Here is a 20,022-nt window from a genome sequence, read left to right as displayed (position 1 = left end):
TCTCGGGCCGACCCAAAGCTTGGAAACAAGCCTCTCTTGGTCACCAGCCTTCCCCTGCTTCAAAGGGCGAGGCAAAGCTGTAAACTCCTCCAAGAGGACCAGACTGACTCCACTCAGACCTGTACAGGAGTACCGGTCCTCTTCTCGAGAGAGTTTGCTAAGGATGGAGGTGGAAATGACAGAACTCAGGGTACCAGAAACTCAAAGCAGAAAACGACGTCCCAGAATTTGTTTTTCAAATGAGAATAGAAAATAAGCAGTCCAGGCATGGCCATGCCATTAGTACTGTCTGACTCCTCACTCCCACCAAAAGGCCCAGGGTCAAAGAGATGGCTGTGTTAACAATCTGATCCCGCCCCTTGGCGCCACCCTGTGTCCTGACGTAAAAAGTCTCTTTTAAAGGGAAAACTCCATCTATTTCCCACCCCCTCCTTTCTCTGTCTGTCTCCCTCTTTCTGCCTCTCTGCCTCTTTATCTCTCTATTATAATAAACTCTCCATGTGGGTGCAGTCTGGGTTGTGTATCACTGGCGTGCATGTTTCGCTGCACTGGCGGGATACCCTTGGGGTCCGTTCTCCCCCCCCCCCCCCGACCAAATGCACACATAATAAATCATAACAGGCTGAGTATATGTCCTCCCATGTTGCCTAACCAATAAATAAATAAGTAGATAAACAGATAAATAGGTAAATAAATAAATAATAATAAATGAATGAATGAATAATAAATAAATAATAATGAATGAATAAATAAATAAATAAATAAATAAATAAATAAATAAATAAATAAATAAATAAATAAATAGGAAAAAAAGCTTTTTGAGCTCCTGGGCTCTGAGTCAATGCTAGCATGCCAGAAGAGAAGGGACCAACCACATGCAGCCTGAGAAGGTCAGCAGACAGGTTCCAGAACCCTCCCCTCCCCAGCGCTGGTCAAGGAGCCAGCCATGCTTACCCGCCTGCTTGGAGGCCTTCCCCAGCGTCCCCTTCACGGTCCTGCAGTGAGAGTTGTCCCCACCGCAGACGCCGCACTTGTCATCCGCCTTCATGGACCCCACTTCTTTGTCACAACCAAAGGGCTGGGGGTGGAGGTGAGGTCAGGAGGAGGAGGCTCCCCTGCCTCCACCTCGCAGGCCCCCTGGCTCCCTCCTGAGACCCCTGGCCCCGGCCCATGAGAACTCCCCCCAAATTCACCCTGTGACCCAGGTGAAGTCTTCACCCAGTGTGGTAATTAACGAGGTCTCAAATCACCTCTTTTGCCTAATGGTGTAGGACAGAAAGGGACCCCTCGGCAGCAGCCCTAGCCGTCCTTAGGTGTGGCAGGTGAGCCACACCTAACATCCGGGGAACCAAAACATGGCAGGGCAGCCAGCCCTCCAGGCCCCGTGGTGAGCCAGCAGAGCATAAACCAGCCCGCGGGGGTACCCACCACACACTCGCCGCGAGCACAGACACTGTAAGGGTCCCGGTAGCTGCAGCGCGTTCCATCGTGGACCACTTGGTTCATAAATACCACATCTCCAGTGTCTGCAGACTGGCAAATGAGCTCGCATTTCTGGGCATCTGTGAGGAGACAGACACTGCTAAGCCCCACTGGTTCAGGACGCCATCAGCATCTGGTTCAGCCAAGGAGTCCAGGGCTAAGCTCCCGGGCAGTGGTAGGAGCTCTGACTGGGGAATGGGTTTAAGAGCCTTGCTGTGGCATTTATGGATTGGTCTTGTGACCTGAGACAAAGGTCTCCAGACTTTGAGCCTCAGTTCCCTTATTTTCATGGCCGCCCGCCGATCAGTTAAAATGTGTTATCAGGTTGACCGAGAAAAACCGATCGACAAACTACCAATCATAAGCCAACACCTAGGGCTAGAGAAACAGCTCAGTGGTTAAGAATGCTTGCTGCTCTTCCAGTGGACCTGAGTTCAAGTCTCAGCACCCAGGAGGGGCTGCTAACAACCAGCTGTGATCCGAGCTCCAGGGGATGTGACACCTTCTGGTCTCTGTGGGTACCTTGCAAGCACATTTGCTCTCATGAGTGTGTGCACACACAACTAAAAATAAGTCACACACACACACACACACACACACACACACACACACACACACACGTATGTATATATGCACCAACCTAGCAGATGCTCACCGGATACCAGATCCTCCCAAAGCCCTTTCACACCTTTGAGAAAAATAGTAAATTCTTGTCATGATGACTTGATTCATCTCATTTCAACATCCGAGTGAGGAAGGTTCTAGCATTATGGGATGTACACTTACTTTTTTAGTGACCCAATGAGTTTAATTAGGGTCACTTATGTGAACATCAGTGAGGGGTTACTTAGAAGAGCATGGACAACTTAGTTACCCCCCCCACACACACACACACACACTAGAACACAACCTTAGTGTTTGCTCAGGAGCTATCACTTTGGGTTTGTATGTATGTATGTGTGTTGTATGCACATGTATGAATGTATAAGTATGTGGAGGTCAGAGATGGATGGGCATCAGGTGTCTTCCTCAGTCATTCACCATCTAATATTGAGAGGCAGAGGGTGGTTCACTGTCATGGAACCCTGGCTTCACTGATTTGGCTGGGATCGGTCTGTCCCTGCCCATCCCCACCAGTACTGGGATTATAGATAGATGTGTGCCACTGTGCCCAGCTTTTATGTGGGTCCCGGGGATTCAAACTCAGGTCCTCATGATTATGAGCCCTTTATTTACGGAGTAACTTCCTAGTCCCCACCTTGTTCTTTGAGGCAGGGTCTCTCATTGGATCTGGAGTGTGCTAGCTGGCTAGTAAATCCCAGAGACTCAACTTTCTCTGTCTCCCTTGTGATGGGATTACAAGTATATGCCATTGTGCCTAGATTGATCTGTTTTAAACAAATTTAAAGGCTTATTTTTAATTTTTTATGTATATAGGTATTTTGCCTGCATGTATATCTGTACACCATGTGTGTGCAGTGCCCATGGAGGCCAGAAAAGGGCATCAGATCCCGCTGGAACTGGAGTTACAGACTGATGTCAGCCACCATGTGGTGCTGGGAATCAAACCTGAGTCCTCTGGAAGGGCAGTCGGTGTTCTTAACCTCTGAGCCCCAGACTTATCTTTTTTAATATGGAATCACTCAACTTCACATATTTGCAAGGCAAACACTTTACAACTAGATTACCTTCTCGGCTCTTTTTTTTTTTCCTCCTCTGACCGGTACTGGGAATCAAACCTAGGGTCTCATGCATGCTAGGCAAGTGCTCTGCCACTGAGCCACACCCCAGCCCAGGCTCTACCACCACAGAGGAAACACAGGACCAGAGGCTGAGTAAATTGCTTAAGGCCACCCATGGAATGGTTCAGCCAAGTTTCTAACTGCGAAGTCACTTGGGTCTCGCAGCTGGACACACCCGTAGGAGAACTGTATGTCCCAAAACGAAATGTTCCCTTCTCTCTCCCGGCTGATCATGTCCTAAAAAGGAAGCTGCAGAGAACATATAAACACTCGCTGTGTTTCTTAGAAAAAGTGAGGTTGGGGGCTTAGCTCACTTCCTGGAATTGGTCTGAAGTCCTGGGAAAGCCTGAGGTCCAGCTGTCCCTTGACCTTCTTGCCCTGCCTGCCCAGGCCTCTCTGCTTCTTTGCCTTCCCAGTGGACCTGCAAGGCATTCAAAGCCAGCCCTTGCCGAAGCCCATCCTGAGGAGCCCTGCAGTGTCTGCTCCTCTCTCCAAGCTCCCGAGGCACCAGGTCACTTCTTGCTTCCCTCACACAGGACTCCAGTTTGAAGTTACAACGTCTAAGGCCACTTTAGAAAGCCTGCTTGAGAGTCAGATTCCTGATGGGGTCTGAGTCTGAGAGCTTTGCCTCCAGATGAGAAAGCAGGGTCCTTCCAGTGGACCCAGCAGCCAGGTGTCTGGGCAGCTAACAGAGGCTAAGGAGTGGTGAGCTCCCCAGAGTGGGAGGAATCCAAGCAGAAGGAAGCTCTTGCCCACTCCTGCAAGGGATACTGCTGGGAAGTCTGGGACTGGCAAGACTTCAGAAAGTCCCTTGCAACCTGAGGAATCTGCCGTAAGCTGGAGCCCGGGAGCTCAGGGTGCTGAGATCAATTTGGACTTGGGAAGCCACTGTTCTCACAGGAGCTGCCTGGGGCCCAATAGGTGGAAATCACCGCAGCAGCAAAGCCCTGCCAGCCTCAGGCCACAAGAGCCAGGCAGCCTGGCCATTCCTGGTCTAATGCTGCAGGAGGAGCTCTCACTGGGCATGCATGAAATGACTGGTGTTGGCCTCAGTGTGGTCCTAGCATCAGACCTTGCAAGTCCTAAGGCCTGTGTCTACCTAGGGCAGCCTGGGGTGGAGGAACATGAGGATCCCCCAGGTTCCCACCCTCCTGCCTTTCAAATGACCTTCAGCAACTGCCAACGGGATGCCTGACCCATGACACCTAGACGCGTGGCCTGTAGTGGGTTGAACACTGGGTACTACACTCCTAAACTCCAAGAAGTGAACTAAGCCTGTGCTTCATTCTCATTCTCTCTCTCTCTCTCCCCCTCCCTCCCTCCCTCCCTCCCTCCCTCCCTCCCTCCCTCCCTCCCTCCCTCCCTCCCTCCCTGTCTCTGCCTCCTGAATGCTAAGATTAAAGGTGTGCCACCACCACATCTGGCTAACTTAAATGTTCTCTGTCATCTCTTTTCTAGGGCAGATGCCTTTTTATACAGGGAATGAAAAACATCTGAAGGACACCCGCTATCAGCATCCCTGGAGAGAAGTCCCCGCCTCCGCAAGCTGCTTGCCTTATATGTGCACCAACCGGGGATGGCCTCAATGGTGATGGTGACTCCAGAAGTATGGGACACACAGGCCTACCCAAAGGACTTGGGTGAGTCTGCCCACCAGCTCCCTGTGGCAACCCCAGGTCCTCATGCCTCCAGAGGTGGGAAAATGGGAACGGGCAAAGAGCCGGGCAGGGCAGGGCCACTCACCGTCCTCAGGCTCGTAGGGCAGCCAGCTGTGCTTGGCATTCTGGTGGATATAGTAGGAGTTGCGCTTGGCACACTGCTGGGCCCGGAAGTCCTCATAGGGCCCAGGACAGTCCTCACTGTTGCAGATCTGGTACTCAAACATGGGCCCTGTGCATGGGCGGCCTCCGTAGGCTGGACTGCAGTGGCAGAGAGACCAGGTGATCCGGCTGGCCGGGAAGGCTGGGAAGAAGGAAGCTTCCTACATGAGACCTGGGACAGCTCAGTCCTACTGTAGCTGCTGCGGGAGACCTCCAGTGACTTATCAGCTCAGCGGTGACCTGCAGTGTTGGGTCTGCTGACCTCGGGGCCTTCTGAACTGACTTTATCCTCCTTTCTTTCTTTTCTTTCTGAGACAGGGTCTCCTATAACTCGGGCTGGCTTGAACTATGTAGCTGAGGATGGCTTTGACCTTTGGATCGTCTAGCCGCCACCTCCTGAGTGTTGGGATTACAGGTGTTTGCATCATACCCAATTTATGTGATGCTAGGGATTGAACCCAGGGCCGCACGCTGGCCAAGTACTCCACCAAGTGAGCTACAACACTGGCCTCTCCAGATCCTTTTCCTCCCTGACTATTTTACCTGCAGGAAGAGAGCTAGCTCCTATCTCCCTGCAGGGGGAGGAGGCGGGGGGTGGGGGGGCTACGGGTGACAGAATGACAGACAGACACAGGGGCTGGCTAGCCCTTTCCACCAGTCAGTCATCAGCCTTCCTTATTCTTTTAATCCCTCCAGTCCTTACTGCAGACTGTGTAGACACTCAGTCAGGACAAGGAGTTCTCCCCATCTACTTCCGATTCATAGCAGCCAAAGGAGCTTACCAAAGAGACTTGGATTTTGAACCAGAAGAGCTGATATCCTAGTCCCGACCCTGTGGCCTTGGTTCACTCACTTGACTTTGCTGTGCCTTGATTTCCCCCCTTGAAACATGGGGCCATCATAACTCACCTCCTGTTGTAACAAAACGGAGACTCGGCCCTGCTCAGATACACTAGGAGAACTCCAGGCTTACCACGTGAGCACATAGCATCCTGTATACAGTGCTCAGAACACTTCCTAATCACAGCAGCCATTGCCTGTGGAGTACTTAACCCTCCTCGCTCCAGTGATGAGCACACATATTATTCCATTTAAGCCGTGTAAGACAAAAAGCTATTACTACAGGAACCTTAATAAACGGTAGCTCTGATCAAGGGGATAACTTGTGGCAAACACAAGGCAGTTTATCAGAGTAGACGCCACCATGCCGTCCTACCACCTTGGCTGTGGTGCAATAGAGGAGAATTGCAAGGTAGACCATGTTGATTATCCTTCCTATAAGGTCGGCATGGTTAGCAGACACTGGTTGCTTGGGTGGCGGTGAGCTGCCAATCCTTGTAGGTAAACAGTGCATCACCCATAACCACTATTTCTTTTCTTTTTTTTCTCTTTCTGCATGTACCCGAGTGTGTGGTGTGCATGTGTGTATGCATGGTTACAAGTATATGGATGTATACGTGTGTGTGTGTGTGTGTGTGTGTGTGTGTGTGTGTGTGTGTGTGTTGACATTGGGCATCTGCCTTATTTTCCACTTTATTCATTGAGATGGGATCTCATGTTGAAACTGGAGCTCGCTGATTCTGGCTGGTCTTCCCAGCATCCCCATCTCTCAAGTGCTAGGATGATGAGCAGCCATCTGGGCAGGTGGTATCTCCTGCCCTGCCCACCTCAACCCAGGCCACTGCACTCACGGAGGGTTGTCGCAGCTCCGGCTTCGGGATCTCACTCCACCTCCGCATGACCGAGAACATGAACCAAACTTGGTCCAGGAACTCCAGCCTCCATCCTGGCCGTAGGTTTGCTCTGGTGACTTCCAGATACAGTGACCTTTGAAGCACCACTGGGGTAGAGCAGAGGGCACGTGGTCACCTCGGGCCACCACAGTGGAGCCTGAAATAAGGGTTGCAGCACAGCTGATAGAGACCACGGCAAACCCAGAAAGAGAGAGCCATTTACAGATTAGCCTGGGGAATGAACTGGACAGGATCCCAGTCCTACTGAAATATAGGTAGCTGAGCCACCTCAGACAAAAGCCATCTTCCTTCAGTGCCCTGCTGGTAACAGCACCGCGCAGTCAACAGCAGCACACACAGCCCTCCAGAAACAGCCAACATTCATTCCTCAATGAGATTTGTGAAGACAGTGAATGGGCCACTAGCTAATTCATGCATCACCCTGTCCGGTGTGGGCGGGGCTGAGAGGGAAGGAAAGGTAACTGTCTCATCCTGTCTGAAGCTCACCTGTACCCTGAAATGTTCCCCCCCACACGCCCCGCAGGGACCATAAACATGCATGAGCCAAGTCTGTGGCCTGTAGCCAAGGGATAGATGCAGAGAATCTGAAGAGCCCGGGTTTGAATCCCAGCTCAGCTGTTACCAGACGTGTGAGGCCTCTTCACTTTACTGGACCTCGGTTTGCTCACTGGTTAAACTGCTCTAAGAACTGCAGGCACAGGGCTGGATACTCAGACAAGACCTAAGGTGACGCTCTTCCATTTTATCACGGGGTATTGGGAAAAATGCAGCATTTTCTGGATGCCTCTCAAGAGATGAACTGCTCATCTTGGAGTCCCCTGGTGGGACTTAAAAAAACCTAGACATCTGAGCTTCACCTGAACAGTTCAGTCAACCTTTTAGGGTCCTGAGATGTTTAGAGTGAGGGGTGACTTACACCCCACAGGATTGCACCCCACAGGATTACACCCCACCCACTCAGTTTGAGTGTACAATTCAACGACTTCATAATCCATAGGTGCACATCCTTCACCACAGCCGAACTTTAGAACAGTTTCACCACCGCCCCCAAAACTTCTCTGTACCCCTCTGTGGTCACCTCCTAGTCCGGGAGTAGGATTTTTAAAGCTCTTTAGGGGACTGCAACATGTAGCCAAGGTGGAGACCCACCGGCTAACCACATGCAGGACTGGGACCGAGAAGGATATGGGACTTAAAATAGGGCTGCTTGGGGCTCTCAGACTGGCCAGGGAATTCTCTGCATCGTACAGGCTCATGGAAGCAAACACGTGAAGGGCAGATTGCAGAAGAGGAGAAAGAGAGATGTGGTGTGAGGAAGAGGCAGCCAGGGAGCGCGGGAGGAGGTAGGACAGCTGGAGTCCCCCCTTTATCCCTCTCCATTAGCCACTCACCTTGTGGCCTGACTCTTTCCTTAACCCATCTGGGGTTTGGTCATCTCAAGCCTGCTGTAGCTCAAGTGACCAGGCTACCCCAGGTTGACCATAGAGACCACGTGACAAAGAGCAATGCGGAAGCGTGGGGGTCATGAGAAGACTCTAGGCGTGGGTACCATCCACGACACATAGAAGCAGGGCCCTGGCACTTACACCCATGCCAGGGATGGATGGTCTCCGCATTAGGAGGGCTACTTCCTCCACACAGCCCCACCCAGGCAGGTACCTTGCCTGGTGCGCACTCCGTCCCATCCAATGGGGGCCCCTTCTTGGTCTTGCAGAAGTATGGGTTGTCGGGATGGCTGCACCACAGCTGCCTGCACGGCTCGAAGGTCCTGAACTGTGTGAGGCAGGGGAATGAGGTAGGTAGTGACAGAGAAAAAGGAAGGCATGGTGGATGCTGGGACCGGAGACGCTACGAGGTAGCCAGAACCTCCTATACTCTGAAAATCCACTCAACCCTAAATGCCAATGGCTCCTGGGCCTCCTCTGTGCCCGCCCCCCTGTAGTCTGAAAAGGGCTCCTTCACGGTGCACATGCTTTGTCCTCTCGCCGACCTTCACAGAAGCCACGTGGCGACTCCACAGAGGTCTGGGCCCAGGATGCCCCTGATCCTTGTGGAGTGTGGCGGATCTTGAGGGGACCCGCATGAAGTTGAAATTTCCCCATCTCCTTCTAATATGGACACCCAGGGAGGTCAGAGGTCAGTCATCTTGTGCTCCACACTGGAAGGATACCCCCAATTTCATCACTGCTTTCTTAGCGGCTCCCCTAAGGCAGACAGGCATCCCACAAAGACAGCACGTAGGCACTGGCGTTCACACCCTGCTCTCCAGCCCCAAGGCAGTACTGTGTCAAGCTACATGTCCCAGCGTGGGCCAGAGAGTGGGGAGAATCACCAGGCAAGGGTTCAAGGCTACACGGAGCCGCCTCTCCTGCAGAACGGAGGAAGAGGGGGGGCTTCATTCTCTGGGTGTAGACACAAAGCACTAGGGTCACAGAAGCCTATTCTGTACATGTCCCTATCCTGAAATGCCCTCTGGTGTGAGTCTCTTCAGCGTAGGTCAAGCTGACCTCCAGCCTTAAGGCTCGCCCTGTCCTGAAGAGTAGGAGCTGAGAGGGCTATGTTCTTTGGTCTAAGATGCAGACATGGGTATGCCCCCATGGGAAGGTGGCTTGCAGACACAGGGCTAAGGAGACAGGCCACCACGCCCCACCACAGTGTCCAGAGGTGGGGAACTCTTCTTGTCCCAGCCCCTGGCCTGACACCTGGGCTACCTCACAGGTAGACCCAAGGGACCAAGACCAGCCAGGGCATCAATGGCTGCTTGCTCCCCTTGCCTCTGTGCCCAGGCCTCTCTGTCTATAGGGCTTGAAGGTAGGACTGGGTAGAGTCTACACCCTGCCCCCCACCTCTTCCCACTGTGCTGGAGCCAAGCCTGCAATCCTGTAAAGCAATGGCCTGGGTCATACTAGCCTGGCACCCAGCCTACTCACAGCCAAACAGGTGTGGTACCCAGTGCCAAAGTCGAAACGGCACTGTTCATCCATGGAGTAGTCGATCCCAGGCAGTTCAGGGGGCTGGGGCCAGGATCGCTCAAAGGGGTCATCGAGGAGGCAGTCGTAGGAACTGCAGTGGGAACAGGGAAAATGAGCCAGCCTGAAGGCTAGAAATCCCAAGCCTTCCCTTCCCAGGTTGGGGCTTTTCAACTGGCAAGGAAGGCCTACAGGAACTTGTGTCCACTGTCCTGGGCCCCCGCTGTCTCTTTCAGGGAGGATGGGATGTCACAGCCTCCCTCTTCCTCTATGACTGTCTAGCAGGAGGATTCCCAGGGCATGGGCACCAAGGAAGGGAAGGCCTGGCTAAAGAACTCAGGGTGGGTCAAGTTGACCTCCAGATTCAAGGGTCATCCCTTGTCCCGTCCTTCAGGGTAGGGCCAGGGTTATGTTCCCTGGTGACTATGGCCTCATAGACACATCTGAGAGTCGGCTTGTGGTGTTGGCTTGCACTGTGGATAAGATTTGGAGCGGACTTGTGGACCCTTTGAGGGCACACTGCCTGAGTCACAGAAGGTATGGTGGGTGGGCAATGCCAGCCAGCTGCTATGGAAGGTCAGTGACTAGTGTCTCTGTCTGCTTGGAACACTTGTCCTACGTGTCCTCATGCCCTCCCCACATCCCTGTCTCTAGGGCCCTGGGGAACTGAACCGCTCTAGCTCTATCTGCAGCATGGCGTCATCTTCACGCTTAATGAACACAGATTCGCCCACAGAGAACTCTAGTTAGCACCCGGGTAGGGTAGGCAACCCTGGCTTTTACTAGGACTTGCACGCTTTCGGTCCCTCGGTCTCACTGCGGTGGGAGGCTCCCTAACCCACCTGTGGTGCTAACGTGGGGCGATGGGGGCTGGAAGGGGCACAGAAAGACCAGGCCAGGCAGGTGGGGTGAGGGCGGGACAGAGTTCAGGCTGTGTCACCTGGGCTTGCCCACCCATCCCTACCCCGGAGGTAACCTACGGGAGGTAGCGGCTGAGCTCCAGCTTGCTGCAGCGGGACCAATGGAAACGGTGGAAGGCAGCCTGCACCAGGGGCGCCATGACGCTGCCCAGGCTGGTCTCGTCGTCACAGCCGTTCCCCTGGCCATCGTGCTCCATGCCAAGCCTAGAGGGCAAGCGACAGTCACCGTGTGGGTCCTGACCCTGTGCCTGCAGGCCGATGGGTCCCAAAGAGCAGACACCACCTGGACCAGGAATTCAGACTGGGCCTGCTAGCCTCCGCTTCCTGACCATGCCTCTGTTCCTCTCCTCCCCGCTGGAGACCCACCCCTCCCTCAGACCCTGTCCACAGCCTCCCAGCTCTTGAAGATGGCCCAGCTGGGACACTAAGGGCCACTCACCTTCCTTGTCCCACTCTTCTCAACGTTCCCAGGCTTATCCAGGCCCCTGGACACACCCAGCCCACAGACAGGACTGGGAAGGGTGTGCATTCTGTTCCTCCTGCACCCAGCCCCCCCCCCCACTCCCGCCGCCATGTGGCTGGCACCAAGCTGGTAGGCCCATCCCCGGGGCCCATTGCCTGATTGGTAGAAGGTCCCTGTGGGGGCTTCTGTTGTACAACATTAGTTCCAGCTGCCACATCCATGACTTGATCTCCAAAGCAAGGGCCACTCGGTCCTGCTATCAGCAGCTCTTGTATCACCCCCTGAAAGGCTTCCTCACGCAAGGACCAGCCTCATTAAGTTCTAACTAGTTGGCCTCACTCATGGAATCCCTCAGTGTGTGGACTTCTTAAAACCCTCCTTGATAGATGGATGGGTGGGGGTGGCGCATGCCTTTAATCTACCACTTGAAAGGCAGAGGCAGGCAGATCTCTATGAGTTCAAGGCCAGTCCGATCTACATAGTGAGTTCCAGGCTAGCCAGACTACATAATGAGACCCTGTCTGAAACAAACAAACAAACAAACAAAAAACCTGACCACCCCTCCCTCTGTGTATGGTTCTGTACATAGTAGGCAGCCATGAAAGTTTAAACTTAAAAATTTGCCCTTTAAACTGATATTCAAGACCAGAGCCCAATACTCCTAATTTCTTTTTTGTTTGTTTGTTTGTTTATTTATTAATGTATAGTGTTCTGCCTGCATTTATGCCTATAGGCCAGAAGAGGGCACCAGATCTCATTACAGATGGTTGTGAGCCACCATATGGTTGCTGGGAATTGAACTCAGGACCTCTGGAAGATTAGCCAGTGCTCTTAACCATTGAGCCATCTTTCTTATATACTGTCAGTGACTTCATTGGCCCTTAGCCACTAGATGGACATGGCATAGACCTGTAAGCTTGACCTTGACAAGGAGGGGCCTCTACGTAGGAAAGAGTGGGCATCTCCTGCCCTTTACAGCAAGTCGAAACCCCAGCACATGGTAGGTGCTCAAGAAATAGTGAATGAGGCCAGGGGAGGTGGCACCCGACTACAATCCCAGAATGTGGGTAATCTGAAGCAGGAGAGTCCAGAGTTCAAGGACAACCCTCAGCTAGTTTGAGACTAGTTTGGGCTATATGAGACCTTATCTCGAAAAACAAACACACAAACAAAAAAGAACAAACTAAATGCTGGCAAGGGAGTGAGCGAATGTGTTCTAAACAGCATCCGAGTCCACAGGACTGGCTGCCAGCCCCAACTGGCTTACTGCCTGGGCTCTAAGTGTGCCTGTTTATGGTGGGCTGGGGCCAGTCCCTCAGAGGGCAAGGTGAGCTGGAACTGGTCTCTAAAGGCTGCTGGGGTAAAGACAGAGTGGAGAAACAGCAAGGATAGAGTCCACCCAGACAGCAGGTCCACCTATGACAGGCATTCTGCCTCCAGCCTGACAAAAGCCAGGGCACATGTGGTCCCCACAGCCACGGGCATTACCTCCTGCCACGGGCAGCTGGTAGCTATCATGTGTCAGTGACGGAACCTGATGTTGGCTTTTTACCCTCAGACCCCCCTCTGAGCTCAATACTCAGCCCATAGCCAGAGAGCCGCTCACTCACCCACCCTCCCAGAGCTACTTACACATGACCGGTCTCATGCGCCACCACAAAAGCTGAAGAGAAGCCATCCTCGTGGTTGAGGGCGCAGCTTCTTAGGGGGTGGCACATGCCAGTGACAGGTGCATACCCTGCCAGGGAAGAGGAGAGAGGTCACAGGCAGGTGAGGTGGGCTGTGCTGACCCTGTGTGCCCAGCCTGAGCAATGCAGAGACATCCCAACCTGGTGGGTGCCGGAGGTTCCTGGAGAAGAAAGGTTCTCAAGAACCTCTTCCCAGAGAACAAACATGGGCCTGTTGCCACCATGTCCCAGTATCAGGACTTGCTCTTGGCCTACAGCTTTAGCTAGCAACTCCTCTGCATAAGTGAAACTTCCTGGTGAGACCCATGCCTGTACATACTTTAATTCTGTGAGTCACTCAACAAACAAGCTCAGAACACTCTATGTGGAGGTCAGGGATGGCCCTGTGCTGAGTACTGTGGGGAAGCCAGGTCCAGTGGCTCCTGCCTATAGCCCCAGCTGTTCTTGAGACTGGAAGGCCACATGAGTCCCGGAGTTTTGAGACCAGCCTGGACAAGACAGAGAGACACATATTAACAACAGCAACCAAGGAAGGGAGGGAGAAGAGAAGGAGGAGGAGCTAGGAGAGGGGGTGGAGAGGAGAGAGGAGGAGGAAGAAGAGAAGAAGAGGAAGAAAGAGTAGGAGAAGACGAGGAAAAAGAAGAGGAAGAAGAGGAAGAAGGAGAAGGAGGAGGAGGAGAAGGAGAAGGAGGAGGAGATGGAGAAGAAGAAGAAGGAGGAGGAGGAGGAGGAGGAGGAGGAGGAGAAGGAGAAGAAGAAGAACAAGAAGAAGAACAAGAAGAAGAACAAGAAGAAGAACAAGAAGAAGAACAAGAAGAAGAAGAACAAGAAGAAGAAGAAGAAGAACAAGAACAAGAACAAGAACAAGAACAAGAACAAGAACAAGAACAAGAACAAGAACAAGAACAAGAACAAGAACAAGAACAAGAACAAGAAGAAATAATTCTCTGCAGACACCATGAGGAAAACAGAGAAGAATAGCCCCTACTCCCAACACACCCCATCATTAAGGAGGGTCTGACTCAGCAGGGAGATGAGAATTGAGTACAGATGTGCCTGAGGACCACGGATCAAGGACTGAGAGTTCTAGGTGAAGGAAAGGAAAGGAATGGCCCCCTGGAAGATTTGCCGGGTCCAGGGAAAGAGGCCAAGGGAGTGACTTCTGAGGGCCACCAAGCTGGAGAACAGGCAAGATAACTCTCCCTAGTTTGGGGAGACGCAGGCAAAGGTATGGATGGGCCACATGGGAACAGAGCAGGCAGCAACACTCTTAGTAGGCACCACTGTGTACAAAGGCTTGTAAGCCAAGGGTCTTCCTTCAGGAACGCCTCTAGGGCTGAGGTCTGGGGCTCAGTGGTTAAGCCTCAGCTGAGCTTGCAAGGGACCATGCAGTCCATCCCAGGTGGTAAATAAACAACCAAAACAGACCCCCATCTGCAGCAGGAGTGGAGGCTGGCACAATCTGGAGATGGAGGTGTGGATGGGAAGGGCTCCTCACCCAGGCCTGCCGTGACTAGGGTGCTCTCCTGACTTACAGTTGTCCCGATCCCACCTTCCATTTTGACAGGGTTTGGGGAGCATGGGGCAGTGGCGCAGTTTGAAACGGCATGGAGCCTCTCAGCCTGCCGCTCTGGGGTTAGCGCGACACGACACGCCGTTCCACACACATGTGCCTGTGTCTTGTCCAGGTGTACATGTCTGGGTGTCTGAGTGTAAGTGCACATATGTGTACAGTGTCTCTGTGGATGTGCACGTGTCTGTGCATGTGGATGCACACATCTGCGTCTAGACACATTTGGAACCTGGTGGTCCAGACAAAGGAGCCCTTGGGTAGGCAAGCTAGCTGACTCATTTCCACCATTAAACTAGAAAAACACCCCAAAAGCGCTCAACGTGAGATCTAGAGAACCAATGTGGCCTCAGTGTGTCTCTTGCTGGTAAGAGGCACAGGTAAGTCTCTTCACCACCCTGTGCCTCAGTTTCCCCATATTCAAAGTGGCATGTATATAGATGCTTACGGTTGTCAATACTGCCATGGACTTCTGCACTGCCCTCTACCCAGTGAGCAGAAGGCAGATGGAGAATGTGAATATTACATTTCCCCCCTATTTGCAACTTGGGCGAATCCAGAAGCTAAAGAGCTCCTGGTTCCATGAGGTGGCATGGGGCATAGGTTTCCTTTCCTACAGCCAAACAGTCTCCCCAAGTGCTCACAGTGTGGTGTAAGCGGAAGCATGGCTTAGGTCTCTAAGGTCTTCAAGCAACTGGGGGCTTCAACCAGCAGAGGTAGGCTCCAGGCAGGACTCAGACAGTGGCCACCGAAGCATGGTACATTCTCTGGCCACAGTCCTTAAGTTCCAAGGCTTACCCCTCTGTCCATCTAGGTCCTGTCCCCGCTTCTTCCCTGGGGTGAGCCCCACAGACATCACATTGCTCTCCAGGTCTCCAACCCTGACTCTCCACCTACCTCTGGCCTGCAGGCTGCTCACATCTGGCCATTAAGTACAGTCCCTTGCATACCTGACGGACCGAAGTTCTGGCGGGTGAGGAAGATGACGTGGTCATGGTGTTCAGTGTGGCTCGGGTCCTGGCGCTGCTGGGAGTGTGCCCAGCGACACACCTGCTCCAGGCTGCGGGCTGGGTTCCCCCGCTCGATCAGGCTCAGGGACTGCAGGGACCAGGAAGGTGCCGACAGTGGACAGGTTACGGCAGCGCCTCTCCTAGAGATCACCAGCTGTCCACACCCGGCTGCTGCTGGCACAGAGTCCCCCCCTACGCTGTCCCGTACCCATGCCACTAGAGACTTGGTGCAGACTATTTCCATTCTCCTCAACCTGCAAGACGGTCAACTGCACTGAACACTCCCCTCCCTCATCCAGTCTCTATGGTAGCCTGTGAGGAAAGTGTGACCGTCACCCCCATTAGGGAGCATTAGGTTTAAGGCTGCAGAGGTCAGAGTCTGCAAGTTCAACAGTGACGGGACTTGTCTCCATCACTGCTCCACACCCAGACCTCACTTTCCCAACAGACTCCTTTAGGAGAGGGATTTGATAGGTAACTCTCCGGCTTGTCCGCCACCCCCCCCCCACCGCCACCACCCCCTGCCCCCGTCCGCGGGGGCTCACCTGTCGGTAGCCCACCATGATCAAGCGGACGAGAGCGATGTTCACGTGGGCCCCCAGTGACTCATCATGGTAAATCTCATCCACCTACAAGGAGAGTACAGAGTGAAAAGCTGGCAGTTTTCCCTGAGGGTGCCTGCTGCGTGCCACACGTCGGGCCAGGCTCTACCATACGGCAGTTTCACCACACCTCCGTGACCTTACCCAGCAGGCCGTTTCCTTCCTACTTTACCCAGTAAAGAAACTGAGGCTAAGAGGTGATGACTTGCCCAAGGACACGTGGCTGGGCTTCAAATCCCAGACCCTGAATCCCAACTCCGAGCTCTTTCCACATAGCCCGAGTCTGTGGGGAAAGGGACGGCTTCAAGCTTAGGGGCTGACCAAGATGCTCTTCTGTCCCTCTCTGAAGAGTCTTTCCAGAGAGGTCACCCGACTCAAGGGTCCCCCCTTTGAAGATCCCTGTCGTAACATCTCTAAGCACTTTCCAATTATCGCTGGAATGGCATTACTCGGTGGTGCCAGCACAGTGGAGCCCCAGACACGGACCCTTCCCCACGGTAAATCCCCAGAATAGGGCAGTGCCCAAGAGCCTTCGGGTGGGCAGCGACAGCATCACCCAGGAGCATGTTAGAAACCGTCTTCACACCCCAGTTCTCCCCAGTCAGATCTACGTCTGAACAAGATGTTCTTAGTCTCCATCGAGAGGAGGAGCTCAGCTCAGAACAATCCTTTCGTCTCACAGGTCCAGGGTCTGGGAGACTGAGGAGTCCCCCACAGGCTGCATCCAGAAACCCAGTCCCGGTCTGGAAGCCTGGACAGAGAAGGATACAGCCTGTTTGTCTACTCCCAAGGATGGGACGTTCACCATCTCCTGAGGCTGTCCACCTCCTGAGTTAGCCCAGGACACTGGGTTAGACACTCCAGATTTCTTTGCTTTAAATGGCCTTTTTAGGGGCTGGGGATCTGAGTAAAAGCAGGATGAAACAGTCCACACCCCCCACCCCCACCCCCCAGTGTTCCTATAGGGAGATGGGAGATGGAGACCGAAGAATCCCACAAGCTTGCGGACCAGCCAGCCTGGTGTTGGCAGCAATGACTGATGAAAAAGACCCTGACTCAAGCAAGACAGAAACCAATACCCCAAATTGCTGTCTGATCTCTGCACATACACTGTGCCATGCACACACCTACACACCTGCATACACACACACACACACACACACACACACACACACACACACACACATACACACGCACACCATACACATGAACCACACCACACCACACACTCACACACAAAGGCTTTTTTAAAGGCTTAAAAACCAAACAAAATATTTCACTGTAAATACACACATACACACACACACACACACACACACACACACACACACAATTAAATCACTTAGCAACCAACTATATAATGGCCACAGTTAACAAACTTCCTGTCACACGTGCATGCCTGTGTGCTAGTTTACACTAAACACACTGTTTGCTGCGTTTGTGGAAAACGTTCTGTACCTTTAACTGTGATTCCTGGTATCTGCATCGACTACGCCATCATTGATGTGACTAACATCCCAGATAGCAGGCGAGAGTCTTAGGAAGAAATGGTTTCTTCAGCCAGTCAAGGTAGGCAATAATAAAGCAGCTGCTTGGAGTCCTGGGTTCAAATCTCAGCTCTGCTTTTTTGTTGTTGTTGTTGTTGTTGTTAATTTTATGTAATGAGTGTTTTGCCTGCCTGGATGCCTGTGTACCGAGGGCATGCAGTTCCCACAGAGGCCAGAAGAGGGTGTCGGACCCCCTGGGACTGGAGTGACAGATGGTTGTGAGAGGCCTGTGCTGGGAGTCGAACCCTGGCCCTCTGGAAAGGCAGCTGTAACTGCTGAGCCATCCCTCCAGCCCCCTTAGCTGTTTTGTTTTAAACACCTGGCTGGCTTGGGGCACAGCACGAAACTCCTTTTCCTACAGAATGGAAATAACAATGGCTGCTAACCACGCATGAGACACAAGCCCACAGGCGCCGTCAATGACACACAGTGGTGACTTCCGACTCCTGCCGCCAGGCTTCATGGGAGCTGGATGGTTTCACGCATGCCCTTGTCTCACCATTTCTGTCTCCTGTGCCATTTAGCAACTTTCCTTCTCATGCATAGGGGAAGTAACTAACCTACAGGCCGTGCGGGGGTGGCTGTCCACCAAACAGAGAGGAATCATCTTTTTAACGCCACACGTGAGTCCTACAAGGAGGGAAACTGGAGACCTGGCGGGCCAGCAAAGGATGAAACCAGGCTGTGGGCCCAGAGCCACGAATTAGAAGCTGCCTACACCACAGAGCCCAGCCCCTGCCCATCCTCCCGGTGCCCAGAGCTGGCAGTGGCCCCTGTAGATGAATGTGCAGACCTCAGATCAGCCAGTTTTGGGCTTCCGCCATCCGCTTTCCTGGCGCCTGTGTCTGGATCCAACTGAGTACTAAGACCAAAGTCTAGCACTAGGATCCAACTGAGTACCGAGACCAAAGCCCAGAGCCTGCTGTGGACAAAGAGACCCTGCCAATCCCCACCGCAAGACATGATGGAGAGGCCCAGCACACAGGGTTTCCTCCCATCTTCCTGGGCAAAGGCTTCATAGAAAGTGTTTCACTGTGTAACGGTGGGCGCTTCCTTAACCCGCATGCCTGAGACTTACCCTAGGAGGACTGCAGTTCCCGTCAGTCGTACCCCGGCACCCACAGAATGCCAACCTTACGATATTTTACTGATGCCTGATAGCCACCTGCAGAGAAGCGATCTTTTTTGTACGTATGAGCCTGCATGTACGTCTGTACGGCAAGTGCATACCTGTTGCACACAGAGGGCAAAGAGAGCGTTGTATCCTCTGGGACTGAGATGACAGACAGCTGTGAGCTGTCGTGTGGGTGCTGGAAATCAAACCCAGGTCCTCTGGAAGAGCAGCCAGTGCTCTTAATCACGGAGCCACCTCCGCAACCCCGTGAGAAGTGACTCTCGACCTGACTTTTCAGCCCCTCCAGCACCAGGACACAGCCTTTCTTCTACACAGGGCTGGGGCAGTACAGTTTGTGGACTCTCAGATGAGCCAAGGGACACAGGAGAGGCGCACACCATTCAATCATGTCAGGGACGCACACTCCACAGCTGTCCCAAGGAAAAAAGGGAGAGACAGCTGGGACATTTAAGCGGGGATATATCCTGGGTTCTGGACATCTGGAGGGACTCCCTCCTGGGTAATTGTCTTCGTCCATGTGTCCTCTAGTTATACGGGTTGTTGAAAACACTGTCTGAATCCTGCATGTGGCAGCCAGGCCTCTGGGTTGGAAGACTTTGCACCTGCAGGTCTAACCGACTGTTCACTGAAAATCGGAGGGAAAACTGTTTATATGAAACACATGTTTTTGTTCCGTTTTTCCCCTGCCATTGACTGCTCCTAACCAATACAGTCTAGCAGCTTTGTGCACAGCGCTTACATTGCATCCATTTTTTAGAGTTATCTAGAGGGCTGGAGAGATGACTCAGTGGCTAAGAGCGCTGGAGGCTCAGTCAGAGAACCTGGGTTCAAGTCCCAGCATCCACACAAAGCAACTCACAACCATCTGTAACTCCAGTTCCAAGGGATCTGACTCCCTCTGCTGGTCTCCATCGGTACTGCATGTATGCAGTACGCAGCCGCACAGGCAAAACACCCTGCACACCGGACATAAAAGTAAACTTAAGCCTTGAGGCAGGGGGAGGAGGGGCTCGGAACTGCCTCTACTAAATGTACCTCCCCATGGGAGGCCTTACCTTCTTGTAGGAGGGAATAGAGGGGGGGGGGTTGGGAGGGGGAGGCTGGAGGGGCAGGAGGAAGGAAGAGGGAGATCTTTGGTATGTACAATGAATAAAAAAAATTGTTAATAAAAAAAAGTAAATCTTCAATAAAAATTCAATCAAAGTCATCCTGAGATGCTGTGAATCACAGGGCTGAGGGCTTTGCAGCTCAGGGGTGGAATGCTTGCCTAGCACATGGAAGGCCCTGGTTCAAGCCTCTCCTGGTTTGCTTTCTACTGCT

At 52.8% G+C, this 20,022-nt stretch overlaps 1 protein-coding gene across 2 annotated transcripts in view; it reads right to left on the bottom strand.

The window, feature by feature from the left end:
* The window catches only part of Adamts14 (ADAM metallopeptidase with thrombospondin type 1 motif 14), a 75,863-nt gene that overhangs the window by 15,710 nt on the left and 40,131 nt on the right, over positions 1–20,022 (bottom strand). For both annotated transcript variants that reach the window (XM_076557184.1, XM_006972702.4), the window contains exons 5-14: positions 15,964–16,047; positions 15,359–15,506; positions 12,783–12,888; positions 10,748–10,891; positions 9,729–9,861; positions 8,458–8,571; positions 6,736–6,884; positions 4,968–5,143; positions 1,429–1,562; positions 955–1,078 (exon numbers count right to left, since the gene is read on the bottom strand). In XM_076557184.1, coding sequence (XP_076413299.1) covers positions 955–1,078; positions 1,429–1,562; positions 4,968–5,143; positions 6,736–6,884; positions 8,458–8,571; positions 9,729–9,861; positions 10,748–10,891; positions 12,783–12,888; positions 15,359–15,506; positions 15,964–16,047 — 1,312 coding nt within the window. The remainder of the gene's footprint in view (positions 1–954; positions 1,079–1,428; positions 1,563–4,967; positions 5,144–6,735; positions 6,885–8,457; positions 8,572–9,728; positions 9,862–10,747; positions 10,892–12,782; positions 12,889–15,358; positions 15,507–15,963; positions 16,048–20,022) is intronic.

This window comes from Peromyscus maniculatus, chromosome 21 (assembly GCF_049852395.1).
Source record: "Peromyscus maniculatus bairdii isolate BWxNUB_F1_BW_parent chromosome 21, HU_Pman_BW_mat_3.1, whole genome shotgun sequence".
NCBI lineage: Eukaryota > Metazoa > Chordata > Mammalia > Rodentia > Cricetidae > Peromyscus > Peromyscus maniculatus.
The sequence above is the reverse complement of the archived record's forward strand: the minus strand, read 5'-3'. Positions and strand labels throughout refer to the sequence as shown.